This window comes from Gasterosteus aculeatus, chromosome 8 (genome assembly GCF_964276395.1).
Source record: "Gasterosteus aculeatus chromosome 8, fGasAcu3.hap1.1, whole genome shotgun sequence".
NCBI lineage: Eukaryota > Metazoa > Chordata > Actinopteri > Perciformes > Gasterosteidae > Gasterosteus > Gasterosteus aculeatus.
The window spans coordinates 19200258-19212166 of NC_135695.1; the positions used below are offsets into that span (position 1 = coordinate 19200258).

Sequence of the window (11909 nt, forward strand, 5' to 3'; positions counted from 1 at the left end):
ACAGTTGTAGTCAAGTGAACACACGAATAAAACCCGGAATGCACTTCAGGAACACCTCGAGGTGGAAGTAGAGGGCAACAGGAAGAGGCCCATACATGCACATAAATCAAACTAAATCTTTTCAAATTCTATACTTTTTAAAGGCCCCCCTTCCACTCAAAATGCTTATTGTTGCTTCACCAGTGTAAACTTCACTTTGCAGAATGATGCATCACTAACATAACGCGTTAAACCTCCAGGGTAAAAGCAGAGAAACTACTTTTATGTGACGTTTCATGATCCTGTGCAAAAACACGCTGTTAATCCTCAGCAGGGTATTTTCAACAAGTATTAAAACATGACGAGAGATCTCTAACTATCGCTAAGTTAAGATGAACAGGCCATGAAGTCTCGCAGTGAAGATCTAACACTGTTGCTCTCTCACACACACGCACACACACACACACACACACACACAGATAGACCCTAAGACAGACAGCTCATGTCCTGTGGGTGGTGGTGTTGCCATCGTGGATCACACCTCTCTGAAAGGTTCCATGAAGGTGACCATGTCTCTATGAGCAGATAGGTCACTGTGGGGGTCCTGTTGGGGGGAGGGGGGCGGGGGCACCAACCCACAACCAGGAATGACGTAACAATTTTATTTATTTTTTCAATATACAACCCCTCTGTACACTGTCATGGTTTTTACTCCTCTGATCGATCCCTCAAATTATTATTACATTTCCAAAGAGTCACTTTGGTCTTTCAGAGGATCTGAGCATTGCACATTAATATTGATATTTTTAAATCCATTCAGTCTGGCTTCTATTTTGCGTTTTTTTTATAATTTGTTTTTTTAGACTTATGTTTTTTGTATTTACTTTATTTCTCTTTTTCATTACGAGTTAATTTAACTTAAATGAACATTTTACCGTACTACCAAAATCTATTTATTCTATGTTGTATTTAAATGTTTCCTTCACTTCATTTGGTTTTGCATTAGCCTTACTTCCTCTACTTTTTCTTTTTTATTATCAATCATCCCTAAAGTACGTTGAGTTGCTGTTCTTAAATGTTACAGAGAAGGAAACGTGCACCCGGTTCCATCGTTAAATCAACCAAAATAAAACTATTAAAACGGAATTCGATAGTGACGAACTTAATTTTTCTGTGAACAACTTATTCCTCTAGTACGTAAACACTCACCAGTTATGCACCAGAAACCCCTCTCAGTTCAGAGATGAGTGTTCAGAGGAGTCGATCTCTCCTAACGAATTAACACGTGTCACCGACATCTCAGTAGAGACTCTGAGAGATGTGTCATCGACCAACACCACAAACATCTCGCTGTCAGCCGCTCGATGGGTCCGGCCTTTATTTTTTTTAACATGCACGTGTACCTCATGTACCTCATGACAGCAGCGGTTAAGTGCACCCAGCTCTGAAACGCTGCCACCAGATGTGTCTCTGCAATGACATCAGACTGCCCTTTGACACACAGACGCTCTTCTGCAGCACCACAACTATTTCCAGCCGTGCAGCGGGAACATCGCTGGTCGATGGAGGTGATGTAACCGCGTGGGTTGGGTTCTAGAGTTTGATAGTCAGAGGTTTAATCTCGGAGGGTTGGGAATTGTCGTGTCGTTACTGGGAACTGTTGCAAATATTATAATTCTGTGTCGTTAGAAACATTATGTTCTTGTGTGAAGAGAGAGATTTTGATTGTGTTTGGTGCCATTAGGAGTAAATAGTATTTTACCATGATGTTAAAATAAGTGGGGTCAAAATCAACATACGTTTTCCAGGGTTTAGTTTGCATATAAAATCAGGATAATATATTACTATGTCTGCACAGGAACATGGACAGTGTGTTATGTTAAGGTATGTAGTCATCCACTACATTTACTAGTTACAGTTCACTTATTCACTCTTTTTGTTCTATGTTTTGAATTAGTCTTCGACATCAATCATTTTAACTTTCTTTACCTTTACCTGAGCAGCCCAGCTGTTCACGTTGCACAAAATAAAAGGCTGGATGCCGGAGCCAGGAGACCAGTCAGCAGCTGCAGAGAACAAACTACGACGACCAGCAAGGCAACCGAATTAAAGACGCACAATGGGGGTTAAAATGAGCGGCTTCGCAGCTCGGGTTGTGATCAAAAGAAAATGATGCATGTTCCTTAAAGACTTATTGAATTAACCGAGACAACGCGCCGAGTGACGCATCCGTGACGCTTGTGACAGCTGGTTGCTGCTAACATGCTACATGCTGACAAGACTTGTGTGCGCAAACATTGGGATTGGGAATTGTCATCCCAGGAGGATTGTGGGAGCTCAGAGGGGCCAGAGAGGCCCATCTGGACTGGTTCTACTAGGACAGAGAGACTGAGGACTCCTGTGTGCACCTGCTCAGACAGGTGAGGACCACAATGCACCGCATGGCAACCAATGCTTTAAAAAAAAGCATTAATCTGTCATTTTTGCTGCAGCTGATATTGTTTATTTGTGTTGTCTGCTATGGGGGAAGTTATAAAGTTAATGTTACTAAATGTAGGCGTGTTACTTGTGGCACTCAGCTGTTATTTGTGCATAATTGAGTTTTGTTACATTTTCTGGTGAATTATTTCATGGTTACATGAGGAAGGAAGTCTGTCGGTTTGGGGTACATATGAGGACGTTGTCCTACTTGTGTCCAACTTGACATTCAATGCAATCCTTAGCCGAGAGATTTTCTTTATTTTGACAATATTAACATATTTCCACACAGGGTTATCTAATTGGTGGTTATCATAGAGACATAATGGAGGAGGAGGGAAAATGGATGTGGATGTGTTTGATTTTTGATCTACGGTTGAGTCCCTTAAAGGACGACACGTTACCATATTGCATTATTTCTACAAATGTCAAAGGTAGTGAAAAGGAGATGGAAATAATGGGCACAAGGTAAGATGAGGTCAGGGAGCGTGGGAAATTTACCGTTTCAAAAAGGATCGTTTGGAAAGAGAAGGCCGTGTCGTGAGATCTAAATGCTACTAATGTTTGAGTAAATATTCCAACTTGTTTCTCCAGTTTTCTCTGTTTATTGTGTGCCACGAATCCACCTCAGGGTGCTTTTCACTAATTGCTATTAACAGCCCCAATTGCCAATTGCGTTCCCGGGCAAAAAACTAAATAATGTATTTTCTTTGACAGTTTCCTTGTGTGTCTTTGAGCCTGCGGGCGGTTTGTAAAACTGGAAACCTGCTGCAGCGTGGGGTTTAAAGACAGACAAATACACCAAAATACCCAACAGATGAGGAAGAGGAGGAAGCAGTCGGCTGCTGTCCCGGCACCGCGTGCACTAGTTTCACTTTGGGTCTCCGGGCCGTGGGCCGCAATTTATTTGTTGTTGTTTTAGCAAAAGCCTTCAGTCGCCCAGTTGTACAAGTTGGCGTCCGTATGGAGACAAGCGACGCGGTGCTTTAAATATCGATGGATGCAGAGAGGACTTCTTTTCTGACTTGGTTTTTTAGGTATGTATTAAAAGAAACATAAATATCTTTTAGTTTCTTATTGAGTTAATTTTTTTTTAATGACACAATGTGGCCCCAATTGTAGCCATTTGGAATATTACATTTTTCAAACATGCTGTGGGCGAAACGAGAGGAACGTGATGATGACCGAGGGTGATAATGCGTGATGTTTGAATCTATTCCAGCCTCTGATGTGAAAGCACAAAGAGACCTGAGAACTTTCGCATGAACAGAATCTCATGAAACCTTTTTTTTTTTTTTTTAAACCTTCTTTATTTATATAAACCTTCTATAATTCAGTGCGTTTTCATCTCGTTCGTTTGCAAAGCTACAGTTCTCGTCCTCTCTGGACTGCTGACCTAAACTTCAGAAAAGTCTTTGAGAGGCTGCCGCGGTCGGGGGCAGCGACACGGCGCACCGTTCGGTCAGTTGGACGTGTATTGTCTCGGTGGGGAGTAGATCCTGTGTCCCCTCGAGGGGATCCTGCGAGGCGGCGGCGGAAAGGACGGGGACGACAGCCCCGGGACCTGCTGCTCCTCCTCCTCGTCCGAGGCGGTTCTGGCGCGGACGGGCTTCAGCGGGGCGGCTCCGGGGAGAGGCGAATAGCTGGCCAGATTTTGGGGCAGCATGAGGGGAGTGAGGAGGCCGGACCCGGCGCCGCCGGACGTGTTCAAATACGAATAGCCCCTCATGGCGTGGAGGGCGTATGCCGGGATGTAGACTGGGTGGGGAGGCTGAGGTCTCGCCATGACCGAAGACTCCCTGGCCCCCCGGTAGTAGTCCCTCCCCAGGGACTGGTGGTATGTGCCGGCGGCAGTGGCGGGCTGGGGGCCGCTGTGGGCGTGCAGCTGGCTGCTCAGGTGCGCGGTGTAGGCCGCCGGGTGGACCAGGCCGAAGTGCAGCTTGATGGCCATCAACTCGGCGGCGAGCCGGCTGTTCTCTTCTTTCAGGGCCATGAGGTGACTCTCCAGCACGTGGTCGTTCAGCCGCCTCTTCTCCCGCGAGCGCTTGGCCGCCTCGTTGTTCTTGTGGCGTTTCTCCCAGTACTGGGCGTCCTTCTTCTCCTCGGGTATGAACTCCCTTTTGCGGCGGGATCCCTTCCGCTCCGGGTCCTCCCCGCCTTGGCCTCCGTGGAGAGGGGACGACAAGGACTCCATGGCAGAGAGACAGAGACCTGAAATGGCGAGGCAGAGAGCAGAGAGGTTTTAGTCCCCCACCCCCCCCCCGTGGGAGGCTGAGTCACACAGGTATTTGTTGCATAACAGCTGATCTTCTGAGGAGGCCTAACCTCATTTGCACCTCACTCCGTCTGACGCCTCCTGCGCTCAAACGCCCTTTCAGACCTCAGCTCACCTACCTGTCTAGACCACAAGGTCAAATGTGACGGGGAAACAAGCTGCCATGGAAGAGATGTGGTTGTCAATCAATCTGCAGTTCTCCGCCCAATTCGCAGCATAATGAAGACGAGTATCGAGTCCTCGATACTGCATCAATTTTTAGCGAAACGCGCAGCATCAACTATCGATCTCTGACGAGGATTTATGTTTCTTCTTTATCTCCCACAGGGCGGTCAGTTTGTTTGAACGGGGCCCCGAAGGTGAAACGTTTTGAACAGGCAGTCTGAGAGTAACGCGAGCTGCCTTTTTGATATGGTCTCGTTCAGGCGCGTGGGTTTGTGGGTGGTTCGATGGGAAGCTGTGAGCGAGAGATGAACATTGTGTTGAAACCACAGCCTCCCACCTCTGTGCTCGCAATCATGAGCGCACAGACTGCCGCACGCACACACACACACTGCTCTGACGCACACACACACACACACACACACACACACACAAGGGCGGCCTTTCAACTCACTGGCGTTGGCCTCACACCTTTTTCTCGCGAGCAAAAACCACAGTGGAGCCGTCCTTCTCTAATTGGACATTGCGCACCCGACACCTTTTTAGTTCACTCGGGAAGAAGCGAAGCAGAAGCCGTAACTTCACAGGCGATTACCTCAAAAGTTATCATGCAGCGTCCTGTTCAGTCAGGGACTTCTTCTTTTTATTTAAAATGTTTTTTATTTTTTTATTTCTGTACTCCTCGGCCTGTTGGCTGACCGCGCGGTCGCCAGTCGGGCCGAGCCGGGGGGGGGGGGTGGGGGTGGGGGGGGGGGTGGGGGGCCCTCGGAAACAAAAGGTCCCCCAAGGGGGCCGAGCGCTCTGTGGGCGGTGGTGAGAGAGCGCGGCGGGTTAAAAATACCCACGCCTGTGCCCAGCGAGGACACGCACCCCGTGTGTGTGAGTGTGTGTGTGTGTGTGTGTGAGAGAGACACACACACACACACACACACACACACACAGAGCGTTGTTTACTGTGTGCTAGCATAGCCGCAAAAGAAGCAGCAGCAGGAAGAGAGAAAAACAATAATCGTATAGCGAGATCGAGAGTTTACGAAAAAAAAAAAGAAGGGAGGGTTCCTGAGTGAAATCTCTCTCGAGGCCGAGTGTTGCTCGCCACTCTGCTGCACATTCGCACCTGTTTCTTATTGACTAATAATAGCCGGCCTGCTTTTTAGTAACCTTCCAACTTCTCCTTTTTTTTCTTTCTTTTTTTTTTGTCTATCCGTTTTCTCGTACTCAACCATCTGCTGTTGTGAACCCTATTGTTAAAATAACTATACGTCCCACACTGTATAGCAGAAACCGATCAGTCCGTATTGTTTCCACCTCACATGTGTTTTTGTAAACTGCCAGTGCGGAAATGGGAGAGAATGAATGCTGTCTCGGGGGAATATAATATAGTGTCTTGAACAGTCCGTTAACGGACAGATTCCTTGATGGGCGGCGTTTATAACTCGATGAACAGTCGCGTGTGTGTTTTTAGATGGAAAGCCCAATCGAACCGTCCCATCACGGTCTCTAACCTGATTACTTTAAGTGGAAGTATTTACGGCATCAAGAGGCAAAAAATACATGAAATGTATCACTTTCTATGGCGCCCGTACACTATTTTTTACAATACATACTTGCTTATTTTTTTTGTATAAAAGATCATTGTCTATTATAATTTCCTACTTTCCTTTTTATTAATCATCGTAATAACTATTATGTCAGTTGCGAGTGCTTTAAAATATCATACAGTGATGTAAATCAAACCATTAAAGGCATAGAAAGTGAAACTTAAAATGTTCAGTGGAGAGAGTATATTAAGATATTGATTCGATCATGTTTTTATAGATGGAGTAAGTCTTCTAAAGTCAGTGTTTGACCGTCGTACTGTACAGTAAGATGCTTTTTAGTGACGTCTCACAAAAACACGCGACTGCTGCAGCCTATGAACACAAAATCACAGTTTCTCATGACGTGCTTGCAGCCCATCTTAATCTGAATCACTACAAAACAATAGCATGGCAGTAAACGCCATCATATCACCAAATTCACTTCAAAAATCTGGTGTTTTGTTACGTCGGACTTTCATGTGAGGTGTTAAATATTCCTTCTACCTCAAAGATATATATATATATATATTGTATATAGGTCTTGATGAGCACGGCCTTAAGTTAGACAAAATTCAGCTAAGAATACCGTAACGGTTCTTCCTCCCGCATCCAAAGATAGAAAAAGAAAGAAAGAAAAGATCTTTAGCTTATTCCACTGTAGAGGCTTGGAATATCCTTATTGGTTCCATCAGAGGTTTAATATCTCACTTTTATATGAGAAGACCTATTTTGCAGATACAAAATCCCAAGCATTCTTTATTTATTTCTTACTTTTCTTTTTTAATTAAAAAAGTGAACCGATTACCTTTCAAGCTCATTGTTTACATAAAAAAAGCCCCCCAGATTTAAATATTTATATTACATTTTATGTGATAGACAATCAACGTGAACCATTTACATCACGGCTTTGGTAGATTTATAAGTGTATAAGTATTCCAGGCCAACACTTCCTCTTCCTCAAACGCTTCTTGACGGATAGGGTAACATCTTCTGCAATCTACACCAAATTGATAGATTTTGTTTTGATAACTCAAGCCCGGTCACTTATTTCGGCAACATGAACATTGTTTCATGCTCTTCAATGGGTTTGAACGAGCTGACTCGCTGCTTCCATCACCATAGAACGCGTGTATACGTGCAAAGAAAGGCCCCCCGGAAAAACACCGCCCCGCTCCTCTCGCCAGACCGCTTTTAGGTGCGAAAATACACAGGAGGCCTTACCGTCAACGGCAGCGTGCAGAAAGTCCACCGACCAGCTTGTGCGTTCCTACTCCTTCACCCGGAGATGAAAGCTCAACGCGGGGAACCGTCCTCTGAGACGCCGTCGTGAGATTGATGCACACAGGAGGGGGGGAGTGAGGGAGTTTGGGGGAGTGTGGGGGGGGGGGCTGGTAATTGTCTCTTTGCTCTCAGTCCAATCTCCTTCTCCGCTGTCTCTGTTGCTGCCCCCCCTCTTTCCTCAATCTTGATGTGTGGTGACGGAGGCCTTCCCTCGCAGGGGCTCTGACCTGCGCGCTGCTGGTAGTTTCAATCCCACAAACAACAACAACTTTTCGGAGAGGGATGTGCATGTACCAGGCCGCCGGATTACAGTGGCCACGTGGTGCTTACCTGGCGCTTCTCTCCAGGACCAAGACTCCGATGTCGCTCAGAGAGTTGTGTGTTTCGGGTGTTTGCGGCCGTGCGCCTCCGAGACGAGTAAAGTGAAGTGGTGAATAAATCTTTTGGGCCCCTCAGATTCACGCAATAAAAGGGAAGTGCTCGCCGCTTATCGGCGTGGAGGGCAAGGTTGTAACTTCTTGTCTGATCGTCTCTGATCTGCTTTTTAAAAAACGCAACGTAGAACCGCTTGTTGTATATTTCAGCAAATTGGCTTTGTGATTGGCATCAGCGGATACTTTTACCTCAACACCCTGTTTCTATGTATAGACTGTGACATGTAGACCAGCACAGTTTGCTTCCTGTTGTGATGCGCTTGGGCCGTGAATGTTAGAAGGAACCGTTTTTTTTTATTGTCATTATTTGTCAAAGAGGTTGTAGACTCATTGCACATCGACAAAGTACTTTTTAAGCTCTCGTACTTGGTGCCCTCATACGGGAACGGATAGACTTCTTTTTCAACTTCCTGTAACTGTTTGGATTTAACATCATTTGACGTAAAACAATGTAGAAAACACAAAAGAAATGTGCAAGTTCTGCCCCAGAAATTATGATTTACAGACCGACTTCAATCGGCAAATTAAGAAAATAATTTGGATCGAGATTTACTGTGAAGCTCCACTGAATCATCCTCAAATTCCTACATTAGCAAGACAATTAAATTCAATTGATTTGCGTTCAACTTGGTTATTTAAAAACGTGTGTGCACAAAACGTCACAGGGTTAGAAATATTCAGGAGTTAAACTGTCTGATCAGTACAACAAATTATATTTAAAAAAAGAATTGTTCTAAAAATGTTTCCAACTCCCAGTTTGTGTATATAAGTGAATCATCTTACTTTATTCAGCCCTTAGTAATAGTGTTTTAACATATTACCTCACAATAACAAAAATAAACGTAAAGGAAGAAGCCGTGTATTAATCAACTCCATATCTCGGCAACAATTGTCCTCTAGCCTGAGGTCCACCGACGCTTTGCTCTGGCGCCCCCTGCCGGTGGCCTCGGGAGCTGCGGGACCACCTGCTAAGAAGCCGGTGCTGAATAGAGTTCAGAGAGCACGTGACAAGCAGGAGGAATAATACGGTTACTTTCGATTGGTTCTTCCGGTGCAGTTAACAGATGCTCACACCACGGTGGTATTTGCACCAGTACTGAACTAAATGACCGGAAAGTGCCAATTACTTTTGGTCATAGTGGCATTAACTTTTTTTTAACTTCGGGATTGTTTTTGTAATTTTAATATTTCGTTTGTATCCCTCCCAAATGCTATTTACCTACTGACCTCTTAAAATTGCACTAATTTCTTATTTTTCCATAACGTTTGCAAAGAAAGTATTTTGCAGAGAAGTGAAGTTTGTTTGTGTGTATTTGACAGTACACACATTGGAAACCACGCATCTGTCGTTTTATTAATGTTAATATCCAGACAAACAAACGAACAGTGTATATATGGAACAGAGGAGGTGATGCCACATGAGCTGTAAACCAAATAAACTTTTCAACGTTTGGTTTTCCACTGAATCTCAGACTCCGGGGAAATCACGCATACGGGAAATACCGCTCTTAGTTTCGCAGGAGGTGTGAATATCCGCAAATGAACGTCAAGAAAAAACAAACGGAATATGAATATGAAACAATCGATATAATATGTCTCTACTTTAAATCTATTACATGTACTTTTATAAAGCAAAGTATCCTTGGTAAATGTTTGAAGTTGGCGAATTTATCATCCCTATTCCCCACAAAGTTTACAGAGTTACTCTATAAAGCCCTGGTCTGTGAGTGCAAGACAATGGAGAGAAATATAAACTATCCGAATATTCTGTCTATTACGGTACAGTCCGTCCGCTGTAATCCCAGCAAATACAACGTGAAAGAACAATCCTTAACTTTATCAAACATTTTAATTGACAATGTATAACAATATCATACATCGGCATTTATATATATTTTAAATATATATAATATATATATTTTAAATATATATAATTACCAAGGATCAAAACACACTTTGTTAGCGTGCATCAGGACTGCGGTGCATCTTCAGGGGAGTCGGCACCGCCGGCGAGCGGCTCATGAGAGCCTCCACGCCGACGCCCTGGCCCCGTGTCTCCCGTATGTAGAGAGGCAGGTCTGGGTACACGGCCGCTGGGACCCCGTAGGACGACCGCCAGGGTAGCAGAAAGTTATTGCACGACACCGCCGAGGGACTCAGAGGCGGCACCAGCCAGTTCCCACGCGACAGGATGGACGCGTGGCGCAGCTGGCCCGGCGCCTCGGTGGACTTGTGGACGTCGTCGCTGGAGGACACGTGTCGCTGGGCATCCATCTCGGCTGCCCTCGCTGACCTCCCGCCGTCCAGCGCTGCAGCTCCCGGCCCGAAGAGGGGCGAGACGCATCGCGGCGCGCCGCAGCTGTAGTAACCGTGCGGAGCGAAACCCCCGACGCGCGGCAGCATCTCGGCCTCAAATGGGTGGACGGCAGCGCAAGCCGGGCCGCCGCCGCCGCCGTTGCCGCCCCAGAGTCGTGGCTGGAAGAGGGCGGCCGAGTGGACCGGTCGAGGTGACCCGGGCGAAGCGCAAACCGGTGCGCCGGATGTCGCAAAGGCTCTCGGGACCCCGCAGTGCCCCGTGCCGAGGACGCGGGCCCGCAGCTGCGCGTTCTCCTCGCTCAGAGCCAGCAGCTGGCCCTCCAGCAGCCGCTCGCTCAGCCTCCTCCTCTCCCGGGACCGCTTGGCCGCCTCGTTGTTCTTGAGTCGCTTGTCCCAGTAGGCGGAATCTTTCTTGTCCGTGGGTACCATCTCCCTCTTGCGGCGCACGTAGGGGCGACTCGCGTGGCTCCGCGAGCGCAGAAGACGGCGGCTCAGCAGGGAGGCCTGCGTCACCGGGAAGAGGGACTCCGGGTCCGGATCGGCCTCCAGGTATCCGCTGTAGTCGGCGGTGGAGGAGGAGGAGGAGGAGGAGGAGGGGGAAGAGGACGAGGAAGAGGACGAGGAAGGCTGGCAAGGAGCAGCCGCCTCCTGCACGCTGGGGCTGCTCGAGTTGGACATGGAACTGCAATAGAAAGTTTTATATTCATTATAGTTTTGTACCATCTGGACCCTGAGTCTGAAATAAAAGTTTGATGATTATTTGTTTTATTTTAACTATTGTTATCACCAGGGCTACTTTTGAGTTTTTTTGTTACTTTTACTATATTATATAGATATACAATGTAATTTAAATGAAATTGCTTATCTGGATGTACGCATTTGTTACATTACAAGTAGAAGTACATCCACTTGTCTGTATTTTCGCTTGAAAGAATACGCGAGAAATTAGCAGTGAAACCTTGTTAATTGTTATAGGTTTATATGCACATTACAACCAACCTTACTTACCTGAATCAGAAGTTAACGCTTGTGGGATAATTTGGCAGAAAGGATCGACTCTGCGAGAACTTGTTGTAAACTTTTCAACACATGCAAACACATTAACGTACAGAGTTGGATGCATATTACTCAAAGTAATCGTGTGTGTGTGTGTGTGTGTGTGTGTGTGTGTGTGTGTGTGTGTGTGTGTGTGGATGGATGTTACTTACCTGTCAATCACAACCAGGTGCTGAAGAGAGAGAGAGAGAGAGAGAGAGAGCGGAGCTGCTGCGCCCCACGCGTGCACGGTATAATGAACAGCAGCCAATCGCGTCGTGCTTTTTCTTTGTGTGCGTGTGCGTGTGTGTGTGTGTGTGTGCGCGCGCGTGCGCGCAAACTGATCTGCAAGTTCACTCCGAAGAGCGG

At 46.3% G+C, this 11909-nt stretch overlaps 2 protein-coding genes across 3 annotated transcripts; both read right to left on the reverse strand.

The window, feature by feature from the left end:
- Positions 1–3741: 3741 nt before the first annotated feature.
- LOC120824367 (uncharacterized) lies at positions 3742–8402 on the reverse strand. The gene is made up of 2 exons (XM_040185156.2): positions 7696–8402; positions 3742–4668 (listed from the first exon to the last, which is right to left on the reverse strand). Exon 2 carries the CDS (start codon positions 4649–4651, stop codon positions 3920–3922), a length of 732 nt encoding a protein of 243 aa, XP_040041090.1. The 5' UTR covers positions 4652–4668; positions 7696–8402; the 3' UTR covers positions 3742–3919.
- A 1617-nt stretch (positions 8403–10019) lies between these two features.
- Positions 10020–11871, reverse strand: LOC144411479 (uncharacterized). Of its 2 annotated transcripts, none has more exons than XM_078108584.1 (2): positions 11514–11871; positions 10020–11187 (listed from the first exon to the last, which is right to left on the reverse strand). In XM_078108584.1, the coding sequence occupies exon 2, from the start codon at positions 11181–11183 to the stop codon at positions 10149–10151; it is 1035 nt and encodes a 344-aa protein (XP_077964710.1). In that variant the 5' UTR covers positions 11184–11187; positions 11514–11871; the 3' UTR covers positions 10020–10148. The 2 variants fall into 2 exon arrangements, with proteins under 2 accessions (XP_077964710.1, XP_077964711.1); XM_078108585.1 differs by having other exon boundaries at positions 11714–11865.
- Positions 11872–11909: the final 38 nt, after the last annotated feature.

Bases quoted from the DNA above. Each gene is read 5' to 3' on its own strand.
- LOC144411479 (XM_078108584.1), bottom strand. From the start codon at position 11,183: ATGTCCAACTCGAGCAGCCCCAGCGTGCAGGAGGCGGCTGCTCCTTGC.
- LOC120824367 (XM_040185156.2), bottom strand. From the start codon at position 4,651: ATGGAGTCCTTGTCGTCCCCTCTCCACGGAGGCCAAGGCGGGGAGGAC.